The following is a 15,871-nucleotide window of genomic DNA, read 5'->3' on the forward strand; positions in this document are numbered from 1 at the left end:
CAAAAACTTTACTTAGTTCATCGGAGAATACGCTTACAGACGAGCAGGCAGAGGATTGTCTTTCCCATTCGGCGGTACCCCAGTCTTTAGCTTTGCCCGTGAGAAGAGAGACAATATACGCCACCCGGGATCTTTCTGTTGGGAAGGCGGAAGGCTGAAGCTCGAAGGTGAGGGAACATTAGACCAGGAATGGTCTGCACGAACCTGGGGCTCCAGAGTAGCGTTCCGGAGGAGGCAGGCGTGCATCCGATGCCGGAGGGCTCTGGATTCGAAAAGCGGAAGCTGGAGTTAGTTCCGGGCCATGGACCGTTGCAGGACGGGTCTGAAGATGATCACGGAGATTCACAAAGGTCCGTTCGAAACGAGCGGCCATCTCCTGCATCGCTTCAGCCATGAAGGTAAGCTGCTGCTCGTGGCGATGTAACACGATATCGTGCGAAGGCGGTTCTGTCGCTGAGTCGGCTGGATTCATGTTTGGCCAGATTGTACTGTCACGATCACAGGTACAGATCAGAACCCAATAGCACGACTCAGATACAACCAGTATAGTAATGTTCAGTTTATTCCAGGTCAAGGACAGGCAGAGTCAAAACCAGTAAATCCGTCAGACAGGCAGGCAGGAATCGAAAACTGGGCAGGACAAAACTCGGGACTAGAGCACAACACTCACTGGAGAGCTTGGCGGAAACGACAAGACAATCTGGCAAAGGACAACTGATAATGAGGTGGTATAAATACTGTGGAGTGATGAGGGAATGAGTAACAGGTGAGGGGAAGGGCTGAGGAGACCAGGTGATGTACCGGCGGAGATGTAAAGTGGATTAAACAGCCGGTGTAACGTGGTGGGATTACCTTCTCTACTCTGCTGTGCTGCTATAGCTGAGGCCTGGTTCCACCTTGCTCCGGGAACAGCGTGGATACTGTTGTGCTGGACTGGGAGAATGGCGGGTGTCGTGTTTCTGCTGTGCCTTTTCTTGGCTGTGCTGGACAAGGAGAAGATCGCTAGTCGTCCTGAACAATCTACTGGATTCGGGTATGTTCTGCCGCCCGCAGTGGACTTCCCCTGTACAGTTTCGGAGGTGTTGCACAAACAATTGCTGGTTGCACTGTCGCGGACATTCATTTCGGAAAATGTTTGTCTTTCTCACATGCCTGCCACGATGGTCCTTCAGAATTGTTTTTTAAACTCTAATCTCACTTTCGCGAAGTTTGCTGGTGACTCTAGATCAACTGACAATGTATGTGTGTTGATTAAGAGGAAAAGGTGCCTGGTATTTTTATTGTTGTTACTATCAGGAAATGTACAGCCAAATCCGGGTCCATTGAGCAGTATTAGTCAAATAGCTACTCCTGCTGATTTTATATCTAGATCTGGGCTAGGTTTAATTCATTTAAATGTGCGTAGTCTGTTACCTAAATTAGATTTTGTCCGTATTTGGGCGAGTTCGACTGATGCTGATGTCATTGTCTTATCAGAAACGTGGTTAGATAAATCTATTTTGGCCTCTGACATTTACATAAATGGTTACAGTGTATATCGTACTGACCGGCCTAAAAAAGGTGGTGGCGTTGCCATTTATGTGAAAAATAAGTTTTGTGTAACTAATATGGTTTCCAAATCTGAATATTGAGGTAACAAAGGGTCAACAGCTCATGGTGGTGGGCTGCTACAGGGCTCCTTCGGCTGTCAAGGACTCTTTATCGTCTTTGGCAAAACTGTTATCGCAACTTTCCTACAAGGAAATAGTGCTGCTTGGTGATTTTAATTGGGACTGGTTAACTTCTATGTCAGAGGATTTTAAAAACCTGTGTACCTCTTTGAATTTTACCCAGATTATAGACAGTCCTACATGCCCAAATATTAAGTCCCCAAACAAATCCTCCTTAATTGATCTAATTTTAACAAATGTTCCACATAAATACTCATCTGTGGGAGTATTTGCTAATGATGTGAGTGACCATTGTGTTGTAGCCACAATTAGGGACACTAAGGTCCAAAAGGTTAAACCACGTGTCGTCACAAAGAGAGACAAAAAACACTTTGTGGAGCAGGGTTTTGTGCATGATCTGTTTGATTTTGATTGGGGTAGAATCAATTTGTGTGCTGATGTAGAAACTGCATGGTCTTATTTTTATCTTGGTTTTATGAAAATTATAGATAGACATGCACCTCTGCGTAAATTTAGAGTGAAGGGACGAAACAATCCCTGGTTTTCTGCTGAGCTGTCCAGTCTCCTTCATGAGAGAAATAATGCTTGGGCTAAGGCTAGGAAATCAGGCTCAGAGGTAGAATGGCTACGTTTTAGGCAGCTAAGAAATAGCTTCACATCTCAAATAAAAAGTGCTAAATCAAAGTACTATTTGTCGGTTACCACAGAAAACCTGAATAACCCTAGGAAATTTTGGAAAGCCATCAAATCGATTTCCACTGGTGATATCCCAAATGAGCTACCTCCGTGCCTTACCACAGCATCTGACATTATATCAGACAGGGCTACTATGCTAAATTGTTTTAATGAGCATTTTGTGTCTTGTGGCTCTCTGTTTGGCTGTGTGGCTCCTGTGAACGCTCCAATCCTTGACTCTGAACAATGTGGTCTGGAAAACCCTTTCAGTTTTACTCCTTTAACTGTTGGTATTGTTCATGAAGCATTATCCAAGTTAGATCCTAGGAAACCGGCTGGCCCGGACAACGTAGAACCTTTCTTTTTAAAGATAGCTGCAGATTTTATTGCTCCACCTCTTACTTCTCTTTTTAACCTCTCCCTCAGCACGAACACAATTCCAAAAGTATGGAAGTCTGCTTATGTCTTGCCTTTACTGAAAGGAGGGGAGGCAACTATTTTAAATAACTATAGGCCAATCTCTAAATTGTCAGTTCTGGCTAAGGTTCTTGAACGCTTAGTGAGTGAACAAGTAAAGGAGTTTTTATGTATAAATGATATCCTGTCTAAACATCAGTCAGGATTCAGAAAGAAACACAGCACCATCACTGCCACGATGAAAGTGGTAAATGACATTACTACTATTTTAGATAATAAGCAGAGTTGTGCAGCTCTGTTTATTGACCTTTCCAAAGCGTTTGACACCGTTGATCATCGCATTTTAAAGCAGAGGCTACTCAGTATTGGCCTATCCAGCCTTGCAGTGGGGTGGTTTGTGAACTACCTCTCTGAAAGGTCCCAATGTGTTCATTTTGATGGACTGTCTTCTGAATGGTTAAACATTTCTAATGGTGTACCACAAGGTTCTGTTTTAGGACCACTTTTATTCTCCATATATATTAATAGTGTAGGTGATAATGTGGATGAAGCTACTTTACATTTTTATGCGGATGATACTGTGATGTATTGTGCAGGTCCCACCATTAAGGAGGCTGTTGTTAAATTACAGGCTGTTTTTAACACTATTCAGACTCAGCTCTCTGAATTAAAGCTTCTTTTAAATGTGGATAAAACCAAGGTAATGCTCTTTTCAAAAGCAAAAAAGACACCAGAGCCTGTTTTAGATATTGTAACTACGCAAGGAACAAAACTTGAAGTTGTTGCCTGTTACAAATACCTTGGTATCTGGCTTGATGATTGTCTCTCTTTTAAACTTCATGTCAATAACCTGCTTAAAAAGCTGAGGGTTAGGCTAGGGTTCTTCTACAGGAACAAGTCCTGTTTCTCGCTTGAGGCCAGGAAAAGGCTAGTCACTGTGACCTTTTTACCTGTGCTGGACTATGGTGATTTGTTGTATATGAATGCACCTGCCAATTACCTGAGCAAATTGGATGCTGCGTATCACAGTGCTCTGAGATTTGTCACAAATTGTAAAGCACTTACACATCACTGTACACTGTATACCAAGGCAGGTTTACCATCACTCTCTGTACGGAGGCTCAGTCATTGGTACACGTTTATCTATAAAGCTTTGTTGGGTAAACTCCCGTATTATATTTGCTCTCTGATAACACAGAGAGTTGCAAGCAGCTATTGTCTGAGGTCACATGATATAGTCTTGTTAGATGTGCCAAGAGCAAGGACTGTCTTCGGTAAGACAGCTTTTATGTGCGCAGCTCCACTTGCTTGGAACAATCTTCAGCAAGAATTGAAACTGAGCAATCTCATTCCTCTGCATGTTTTTAAAGCTAGGCTAAATGAAATGCTTGCTGATACGATGGGCACTTGTAAATGTCTATAACTATGTATCCTGTAAATATAATGTATAATGTCCTTTATTGTTTTATGTTTCATGTGGAATCTATATGCTGCAGGTCTCCCTTGAAAAAGAGATCTATGATCTCAATGGGACCAATCTGAATAAATAAAGGTTTGAAATGAAATGAAATGAAAAGGTGAGGGAAATGAGCTGATTACAAGGGCCTGGAGGAAAGCGGGATCTGAAATGACAGGAGAGTTTAGATGAGGCATCAAACAAACAATAATAGAAGTGTCTAACTTGTGACACCGGCGAAGATTAGAAGATATCAAAGGTTGCCGTGTCAAAATCTTCTCATCCTGTCGTTATCCACATGGGTGACGTGATGATAGATTTACAGTTCAGGGCTGATTTGTAAGATAGTGTTTTGAATCAGAGACACAATCCCTTCATTAATGCAGAGGCCATTTTTTTCTCCCTCACACATGGGCTAAATTATGAATGCGCTGTTATTTGTTTACTCCATGTTGGACTGAGAGATGTGCATTATTCATCTCCTCTGACAGGGGAGACAGCAGAGTAGGACACAGAAAACATTAAAACAGCGCAGCCTAACAAGGACGTTGACAGGGATTTGAGCAGTCATGCAAATGCCAACATAATAATTGACTTTCCCTCAATAAGCTTTTATTCACCCTTTGCAAGAATAGAATAGAGTCACTCAGGAGAACAAGTAGAAAAGATTTCCATGCCGAAATGGTGTTTCTTTTGAGGATAGTGGTCCTGTGTTTGTGCTGCAGCTCACCGATCTGTGGGTTTGATTTACAGTCTTTGTTTTCAGTACATCAGAGGACCAGGGCTTCAGAAGCTAATTAGATTTCTTTGTGTTTTCTTCTCAGTCCTGAGAGATGATTTCCGGCAAGCCCCGAGCGATGTGGTGGTGGCTGCTGGAGAGCCTGCAGTGTTGGAGTGTGTGCCTCCACGTGGTCACCCCGAGCCCACTGTGGCTTGGAAACGCAACAATGTCCGAGTCAGCCCCAAGGATGACCGCATCTCGGTGAGTTTAACATATACAATGAGGAAAGGAACAGCTCCCATTTCAAAATACACAGTTTTAACTCCCCATGTTGTTCAGCCAAGCATCAGTCACATTTCAATACAAACATTGCACACATTGCACACATATTATGAGGGGCCGTTAGGGACATTATTCAGAAATACCGTTCACATACACTTGTGAAACACTCTCACACACACATATGAAACGCTCTCACACACACATGAAACACTCACACACATGTGAAACGATCTCACACACACACACGAAACGCTCTCACACACACATGTGAAATGCACACACACATGAAACACTCTCACACACACATGAAACACTCTCACACACACACATGAAACGCTCTCACACACACACACATGAAACGATCTCACACACACATGTGAAATGCTCTCACACACATGTGAAACGCTCTCACGTACACACGTGAAACTGCTATGTGCTGCTATCACCCTGAAGTGAAATAAGTCTTTGATGATTGACAGTTTTGTATTTATTCTTATCTAAAAACAGAAGGCCCATATGAGATTTCAAAAGTATTTTATTTTTAAACTCCTGAAGTTTTACATTCACTCAGTTATAATGTGGTAGTTATACGTAGTCTAGTTTGTTTTAAATTATTATTGATCACATTATATAGTGCATATTTCTTAATTTAATCTCCAGTATATATGAATATGTTTGGTATATTTGTTATTGACCGAGTAAGCACTTTTATTTTGAAGGCAGTTTTCCCAGGCCTCTACCGTAATGCATAGGATATTCGCGCACCGCAATATAACGTGCGGGCGGCTGGCTGGCTTGACCGCAGTAGAATAAAAGTGTATACGATTAAGAAATGCTTTCATTCTTCAATAGGTCTATGGAAGAAAAAGTTTTAAAAAAAAACCTCAACGCAGTTAACACAATACATATATGTCATACATCGGAAATGACTAACATTTATCATCTTTCCTCTTTGTCTCTTATCTATAATTATCCATTATAATGCTGTTGTGCTTTTTTAATCTTTATTTATTTATTCCCCTCAACACCACTAAATCAATTGCAGAGCAAAGCAGTGTTGTGCTTGATATCGGGGTGCACAGTCTCTCCCTACAAGGGGAGCTGTAGTGGTCCGTTGCCCGCCGCGGGACGGGAAGAGGGACGATAGCTGACCGTCCAGTGCGTTCCCACTTGCAGCTCCAACAGTCGTTTGCGGCCCGGTTGTGGCCGCGTTCGATTGCGTTCGAATAGTCTCAGCTGAGGCCAGAATACTAGTTAGCAACGCTGCTGCATCAGTTAAGCTTTGTGAAGGCTGCTGCTGAGCAGACATGATGAAAAATATTGTTTTCGCTTTTTTGAAATTCGCGGTTCTATGCTGTTTTTTTAAAACGACTTCCTGTTCAACTGAGATGCCTTCCGTTTCAACTGAAATCCCTCTCACACAACATACTGAAATGAAATCCCTCAAACAACATACTGAAATCCCTCACACAACATACTGAAATCGCATTTCAGGTGTGTCGTGTGAGTGCGTTTCACATGTGTATTAGAGCATTTCATATGTGTGTGTGAGTGCGTTTCACATGTGTGTGTGAGCGGTATTTCTGAATAATGTCCCGTACAGCCCCTCATAGCCTACATTTAACCATATTTCCAGAATACCTGAAACAGAGTCTCACTAGAGAAAATGTGTATAAATCCACAGCTGAAAATTAATGATGAACTGATTTACAGTGCTGTAAATTTACTAAGAACCTTTACTCAAGCACTGTACTTAAAGGAGGGGTAGGTAAGTTTGAGAAACCGGCTCGAGATCGCTAGAATTTGAAAATACACAACCGGAGAAAATCTGCCACTTCCTTATAGAGCCCCTCCTCCAACACACACGAACGCGTACATGACCAATGAGGGCACGAGATAAGTTTGTGCCCCGATGGAAGGCTGACAGGCAGGTAGGCCATCCAATCCGTTTAGCCGGCGGATTGGTTGTACTTTTTACAGTATTACGGCTTCTACAGATGACATTTTTTCATGGATTTTTTGTCAAAGCACTTAAGATATTCATTGCTATCGGGATGTTAAGAGCATTCCATGGAATATAACAACAAGTGTATCTCGAGCCGGTTTCTGAAATGTACCTACCCCACCTTTAAGTACAATTTTGAGATACATGTAGGCCTACTTGAATATTTCAATTGTGTCTTCTCTACTCCACTACAATTCAGTGGTAAATCTTGTGATTTTACTCCACTACATTTATTTCACATCTTTAGATGTATATAATTAAATAAGACTGTAGCTACACCTGGATTAAATTCACAAACAGTAACTAGCTGCACCTTTACCAGCTTTGATAACACTTTAATGCATCAATAATTATAATACATTTAATATTCTGAAATAGACCGATCTGCATAATGAGTACTTTTACTTTTGGTACTTTAAGTATATTTTAATGCTAATACTTTTGTACCTTTACTAGAGTAACATTTTGAATGCAGAACTTTCAGTTGTAAGTAGGAGGAGTGTGGCGCAGTGGAATAGTGTGCTGGTGTTCGGATCAGGGTTCAAACCCCACTGCAGTCAGCATGTCGTTGTGTCCCTGGGTAAGACACTTCATCCCAAATTGCTCCTGTGGGGATTGTCCACAGTATTGAGTATGTAAGTCACTTTGGATAATAGCATCTAACATGTAATGTAATGTAAAAGTATTCCTGCTCTCTGGTAGGCTACTTCTACTTTTACTTAAGTACAAGATATGAGTACTTCTCCCACCCCTGCCAATTTACTTTTTAATTCTGTTAAAGTAATCTTCTTCACATGCACGTGTTAGATTTACCTTTTAACGTGTCTAGGAGCTAATGGCCTTGACATAGACACAGTAGACCATCATTCTGCATTCATGGAGAAAGTCAGAGATACTCATTTACACTGACTTGAATACTTTCAATAGAACATTTTGCAATGCAGACACCTTGGTTTTCTATTCACTGGAAAGTATCTCGGGTTTTGTTGTCATTTTTCTTCTCTCTCCTCATTTGTGAAATCAACAGCTGGACACCATCTCCGGGGGATTTGAAAGGCGTTTATAATTTCTTGATGAAGCTGATGAAGGACAGTGCTTGCATTAGTAAAAGAATGGTGTTTTATTCGGGCTCTTCACTTAAGTAAAAGTCACAATACTGCACCACAATATAGAATGTCTTAATTAAAAGCAAAAGTCCAGCATCGAAAATGCTCGACATTTATGTATGATAATTTATGTAAATTCTCATATTTATGTATGTCTTACATCAATACAGTTGCAAGAAAAGTATGTGAACCCTTTGGAATGACCTGGATTTCTGCATAAGTTGGTCATAAAATGTGTTCTGATCTTCATCTAAGTCACAACAATAGACAAACACAGTCTGCTTAAACTAATACCACACAAACAATTATATGTTTTCATGTTTTTATTTATGTGAACCCCTAGGCTAAAGACTTCTTCAAGAGCTACTTGGAGTCAGGAGTCAGCCAACCTGGAGTCCAATCAATGAGACGAGATTGGAGGTGTTGGTTAAAGCTGCCCTGCCCTATAAAAAATACACACCAGTTTTGCATTTGCTATTCTTAAGAAGCATTGCCAGATGTGAACCATGCCTCGCACAGAAGAGCTCTCAGAAGACCTACGATTAAGAATGGTTGACTTGCATAAAGCAGGAAAGGGTACCAAAAGTATCTCTAAAAGCCTTGATGTTCATCAGTCCACGGTAAGACAAGTTGTCTATAAATGGAGAAAGTGCAGCACTGTTGCTACTCTCCCTAGGAGTGGCCCTCCTGTAAAGACGACTGCAAGAGCACAGAATGCTCAATGAGGTGAAGAAGAATCCTAGAGTGTCAGCTAGAGACTTAAAGAAATCTCTGGCACATGCTAATGCTAACATCTCTGTTGACGAATCTACGATACGTAAAACACTGAACAAGAATGGAGTTCATGGGAGGACACCACGGAGGAAGCCACTGCTGTCCAGAAAAAAACATTGCTGCACGTTTGAAGTTTGCAAAAGAGCACCTGGATGTTCCACAGCACTACTGGCAAAATATTCTGTGGACAGATGAAACCAAAGTTGAGTTGTTTGGAAGGAACACACAACGCTATGTGTGGAGAATCCAAAGGGTTCACATACTTTTTCTTGCAACTGTATGTTGTTAAAGAATCAAAAGTAAAAGACAAATGGCCTGGTGGTGAGTGTGACAGTATTAAACAATATAAGAAAAAGGTTATTATTGTTAGTGATTTTCTTCAAGTGATGAGTGTAAATACTTTGTTTCATCAGATACTATACAGAAGTATACCAGAATGACTGGTATAGTACTTCAAATATAAAGGATGAATTATTGTTTTTTTCCATTGAAGGCTGTTTAATGGATGTAATGGATGTCTTTATTCGGGACACTTCCCAGACTAATCTCTGAAACTGTCACTGTGCTCTTTTCCAGATGCGTGGGGGCAAACTGATGATCTCTCACACCAGGAAGAGCGATGCTGGCATGTACGTCTGCGTGGGCACCAACATGGTGGGAGAGAGGGACAGCGATCCTGCAGAGCTGGTGGTGTATGGTGAGCAATTGTCTGTGTAGCAGCATAACGTCCTTTAACCTGTCATAACATCATTGGCTTTAAAAAGTTGCTACGATGTTTATAAATGTCTACGTCAAAAACTTCCATGAAAGAGGTTATATTCATATGTTCTCCCACTTTAAGAGTTCAATCTTCATATTCAGTCCTGATCACAAGAAAAAAAGATTAATTTATTTTCTAAATGTTAACCCTTTTAATGACAGTTTGTTCACATAATTCGACTTTTTAAAATGTCCATGAAAATCAAAAAGTTCATTTTTTAGTGCAGGAAATCAAGAAAATAGAATGTATTTGCCCCATACTGCAATCATAAGCAAAATGGCTCAATCTGGCGGAAAATAGTGAAAGAAATTAAACGGGCTCTAGATTTGAAGCCAGATAAAATAGAAAGTATGATTGAAAGCTTTAATGGCTCTGGAATCGAAAGTGTTTTTTTTAATGGGTTTCAAAGTGTCTAACAGTTCATACCGTTTATAATAGATGTTTTTGTTTATAATAGGAACTGAGGTTGGAATACTAACATTTGAATGAAAACAAGCACAGTAGCTTGCCAAAATGATGAAAATGGAAACACATAAATGTTCCCTAGTGAGGCACAGTGTGTAAGAAATAGACACATTTTGTACACTTCATGTCTCCTGCAGAGCGTCCTGTGTTGGTCCGGAGGCCGGTGAACCAGGTGGTCATGGAGGAAGAGACGGTCGACTTCCTGTGTGAGGTGCATGGGGATCCCCCCCCCACTGTCCGATGGCGGCGAGAGGAAGGAGAGCTTCCCCGCGGGAGGTGAGAGTGACTGACATGAGCACGGACCAATGGAGAGTCAGACTGCTGATGATCATCTGTACAGCTTCTTTTGAGGCTGAATAAGAAATACAGTTTATCAGAGGCGCGTCGGGCACTGGATTACTAACTCATGTGACCCAGAAATCCTAATAACTCTTCATTCATTTACATCTTCCCATAAGCCTGCTAATATAAATTCATAAATGGAAGAGACCAGAGAGGATTCATTAGTTGAGGGAATCATCATGTGACCAGTTACACCCTTTTTTCCATTTAAACTCAAATTAATGTTTATTTAGCTAAGCCTATTAAATAATTACATTTTATACTCATATAATGAAACTTAAATGATAGATACATTTAACAAATAACCTATAAAGTTCAACCAACACTATGTTGAGCGGAGGTTATACAATACAGGTTTTCTATATTCTATTTCATTTATGAATACAAATTATGTTTATATATGTCCTCCCTGCAGCGCTGCTCTGCAACAGCTGTTGAGTGGATTGTCCCTTTATGGTGCTGACATTGATGTGGGAGTTAATGCCATAAAGAATAATGAAATGATAATTAAACGTCAAGAAGGTTAAAATGCTGAGATAACTGCCTCATGTGCAGACATTAGGGTTAATTGGTCTACTTTGAAAATAGGTAATTGTGATGCTAACATACTCATTGAATGGTTGTTTCTCATGTTTCTAAAAAGCTGTATTATAATCAGTCTCACACCTATTTTGTTATCTTGTATTTCTTTTGTTTTGCTTCTATATTTTATTAAATGAAGCAATTCATATTGTTTTGTTCTACATACCCCTTTCAATGACTACCACAACTGAATAAGCTTTCTTTACTGTGGATGTATTTGGTGTTTTGAATAACTCTGCTTTGCAAAATCTATTGAAACGGTATAACTAATGTACTGTTAAGAAATGATATGCTGTTTTTCCTAGAATCTATTGAAAATCCGTCAATGGGTTAAACCAGTCGTACTTGTTTCTAATTGATTTTCAACTGTTCCAAGAATTGTACGGGAACCTGTGACATTATCTGAGTCAGATAAGGCGTATTGTTCCAGTTCCTTTCAAGATAATACAACTTGATTTTGAAAAAAAACCATAGCCACATGTTGATTGACATGAAATAAATGACACTATCTCATGCTACTGGCATATATTTTCTTCGCTTTTTTTGAAGATTAGCATGGTAATTTTCTTTGTGCAATGCTTCTCTGTTAGATCTTTCATTATCTCTCATTTTCTCATTCCCAGGTTTGAAATCCGCAACGGCAACGGTCTCCGTTTGTTCCGCGTGAAAGAGGAGGATGAAGGGACGTATACCTGCACATCTGAGAACAGTGTGGGGAAGACGGAGGCCTCGGCCATGTTGCAGATCCACGGTAAGCAACACATCATGCATATTGTATATGCGCGCACATACTTATGCATGCATGGTAAAAAAGCTCATGTTCAGGCTTACAGGCACACAGCAAAAGCATCATAAAAAAACAGGTTACCATTTCCTGTTCAATGCCCTCTGTTTTTATATCACTGTATCTTTGAGTCCCTGTCCAGCGGTGATGCCATGAGCTTATGCTAAACCGTATGGATTACGCCTTTTGACAGATGTCTGGTAGATGTGTGCTTTAACTCACTGCCAGAGAGCAGTCCCTGTATTAATAAGACATGACTCCCTTCCTGTCTCTTTATCTCTGTCCTCTCGCTTCCTCGCTCTCTACGTGTCCCTTTTCTTTTTCTCTGTGTGTCCTGGTTTCTCAATAGTCTTAGTCGACTTCATCCACTAATGCTTTTATCAGTGAAAATGAAATCCAAACCGGGCAGTTTTCCATTCCCTCTTTTATTTTCTCTTTCTATGCTACCACCGGTTTTGTTTTGTCGCTCAGTGTTTCATCCATCTCATTATTTTTCCATCTCTCTCATCACGTTTTCAAACCCTATCATCATTCCAGTCGGCCCACTCTGTAAGTTCACTTTCCATTTAATTATTCTCTAACGAAAAGCATTTGTTTTAAATCAAGAATCAATGTGTAATGGTGTAAATAAGTTCCTCCATTAGGCATTGAATTGTGAACAACATGCCTGTTGCTGCAGTCAGGCATTAAGTAAGCCAGTGACTTCATGTACAACAGATTAAGGACTGAGACAAACATCTGCTGTGTGGAGAGGAGTGTCAGAGAAAGTGAGACGCTGTATAAATCCTCTCTCAATTGTAATTTCAGAAGTTCAAAAATACAACAGGTTTTTGATTACAACTTAGTGGAAGTTCTTACTTATAAATGAGGACATGATTTGAATTGAGTTTTTTTTTCAGACCAAAATATAACTGTTGCTTTATTACTATTAATCATTCTGGGTGGATCCATATTCGTCATTTCACAATCTCAATGATAAGACAGTTATTATTAAATGGGCCCTCCAGCTCTTCCATAACATCAGGGGACTCATAAGAGAATACAAATATGATAAGAAATAATGATCAAAATTAATTGCATCAAAGGAAGAGATAGCCTTATTTTTAGTCTCTTATGTAACTCTGTAGGATTTCTTTTTGTAATATCTGTGTCTCAAATGTCTGATACACATTTGTAGACGCAAGCTTGACCCAAAACAACCTGATGAAATCTCTTTGACAACATTATTTTTTTTTTCTCCGGCTTGACAGAAGCTGCTGCAGAAGAAATGTATATTCCTCATAGCTATACTAACTATGATATAGAATTTTGATGTGTCCCTTTTTAAGTAGTATTACTATTATTAGTATTATTGCTTTTATCAGTATTAGTAATTATCTTAGCATCTCTTGTGCTGATTTTGCGTTATGTACTCCTCAATAAAAAACTAATAAGCATGAGGTTCATGACTCATGTACTGTAACATGTTTGAGGAAAGGTTTCTTCAATGACATGCCAAGACATGTTATAATCAGGGTAAATCCAAGCTAACCTACAAAACAAAAGGGGTGAACAAAAATACGACTGTAACTGTTGTGTTAAAGAGAACACACTGTAAAAAAAAGTATTTCTTGTCTAATGGAAAGACTTGATACTCTGCACTTATATTGAAAAAAACATGTGCCTACAATATAATGAAGTAGGCATCGACAAAAAAAGAAGTCGGAAAAAACGAGGCAAAGATCCAATATTGTGCATCCCCCCATGTTACCATAAGTGTATGAAACTAACACGTCCGATTTGTTTAAAGACATTGGAGCATCTCAAGAATAAAATCAGCAAAATGTAATCAAACACGTTGATGAAAGTGTGAAATGATTTCTGTGTTTGTGAACATGCTCTCTGTGAGAACATTATGAGACAGCACAGATGAGTCAGATACCCTGGGTATCGTGCCAAATATGTGTTTGCATGCTCTCTTACGCGTGTGTGCCTTGGCATATGCGCTGTGCAGAGATGTGTAGAAAGGATGAATCCAGACTGGAGAAGCTTCTCATCTGACAGGAAGCGTGAGCCAATTATTCAGCCGGGAGGTAGAAGGCAGTGGTCAGTGTAAATCCACAGAGGATCTGATGATGTGGCGAACCCAATGATCCGACCCAAACTATAAAATGGCAGCTCTGCCCAGACCTTTCCAAAAATAACTGAGCAAATGTCATCTGAACACCTCTGCCGAGCGCTACGATGATTTGTTATTTTCAGAGGACACCAAGGTGAAGTCTCTCATTAAAGATGAGAGGGCGATGACAGTGCTGTGATAGATCAAAACGCTCAGAAGGATAAAGAGGCAACTCTCTGCTTGTTTAGAGCGATAGAGTGCCTTATCGATACTAGCTTTCCTCCACTGCAATTATTTCACAGCTATTGTCAGCCATATTATAATTGTTATATTATTATTTTACATAAATCAAGAGTTTTAAAATCCAATGCTTGTTTATAGATTTTACCAGTAATTCCCAACGGTTGGTCATGAGTCATAACCCCCCTACATAAAAGCAGCGTTAGATTAGAAACTTTACATTTCCAAAAGAAGCAAAACTGTTACATAATTCATCAAGATTAGTGACATATCTAGAAATGATTGCTGGTTGTTGATTTATTTATGTCTTTAATCATCTCACAATCAATCCGATTTATCTTGTGATCCTTTAGAGCCACCTGACCAATAGGTTGGGAACCACTACTGCATATACATTTGTCAAATCCACCTTATCCAGCTACAACGGTAAAATTATATTGGCTCACTCGTCATTATTCAGTATTATGAATGTGAAATGAATACTTCTTCCACCAGTTGTTAACATCAAGTGTAGATTCCCAAATGGAAAATGAGACCAGGGCAGCAGTTTGAGAAGTTTTCATGCTGAAAAAAGGCGTTTGGTGGTCACACCTCTCTCTCTCCTCCAGTACCACCTCAGATTGCGTCAAAGCCAAGAGACCAGATTGCCAGCCAGGGCCGGAGCGTCACCTTCGAATGTGGCACAACAGGAAACCCTCCACCTGCAATCTTCTGGCAGAAAGAGGGCAGCCAGGTAAGAGAAGGGAACAGAGGATCCTTTGAATATTGCAGATATTCACACTCAGTACATTCATTTCCTGTTGAAGGACTACACACCCTAGGTTGTTACAGTCGTTTGGGGATTTTTGTAAAACTGACTCATACTGAATTGTTGAGCATTAATTCATTGTTTAAAAAGTGAGAAAGACTTACCGATCTAATCATAGTTTTTCTGACAGTTTTTTTAGGTGGTTCACACTTTTTTCTAAGAGAAACAGGCGATATACAAACAGGAGATTGCTTCACATTTGCATTTGGCTCAGAGATATGACTAGAGACAAAGTGTTGGAAGGCATTGTGCTATCGCGTTGGCGAGAAATGATTTCTCTTACTAGAAACCGAAGTTTGAGAGAGTAATGACGAGGAGTTGATGAAGTAGAAATAAAGGAGGAATACGTGGCAGGAAGTACACCAGGTGCGTTTAGTGAAGCGCTTCTTGAGGGCAAACACTGTCCTCCTTCTAGATTGTACCCAACTATAAATACCCTGTTGCTCAACAGCAGCTGAGATCAGAGACTTTGGAGCAGCTTCAGGTGTTTTCAGAAGCTTGTTTCAGATCTTAAGTATACCCAGTACCTCCCGTCTGCAGGAAGGCCGAGGAATGGTTTTGCTGATTGTAGATCTTGTTGCTGCATTTGGGGGAGATTATCTTTAGCCCTATAACCTTACTCCCTCCACCAAAGTCTAAGCCTCTTAGAGGAATGAAATGGATGGCTGACTGGATTGAAGTGCATC

The 15,871-nt window shown here is 40.2% G+C and overlaps 1 protein-coding gene across 2 annotated transcripts in view; it reads left to right on the forward strand.

The window, feature by feature from the left end:
- Positions 1-15,871, forward strand: part of LOC117456849 (roundabout homolog 2) — a 71,710-nt gene that overhangs the window by 22,630 nt on the left and 33,209 nt on the right. For both annotated transcript variants that reach the window (XM_034096686.2, XM_034096687.2), the window contains exons 3-7: positions 5,043-5,200; positions 9,683-9,803; positions 10,469-10,607; positions 11,879-12,006; positions 14,986-15,110. In XM_034096686.2, coding sequence (XP_033952577.1) covers positions 5,043-5,200; positions 9,683-9,803; positions 10,469-10,607; positions 11,879-12,006; positions 14,986-15,110 — 671 coding nt within the window. The remainder of the gene's footprint in view (positions 1-5,042; positions 5,201-9,682; positions 9,804-10,468; positions 10,608-11,878; positions 12,007-14,985; positions 15,111-15,871) is intronic.

Source organism: Pseudochaenichthys georgianus, chromosome 13, assembly GCF_902827115.2.
Source record: "Pseudochaenichthys georgianus chromosome 13, fPseGeo1.2, whole genome shotgun sequence".
In the NCBI taxonomy this organism is placed as follows: Eukaryota; Metazoa; Chordata; class Actinopteri; order Perciformes; family Channichthyidae; genus Pseudochaenichthys; species Pseudochaenichthys georgianus.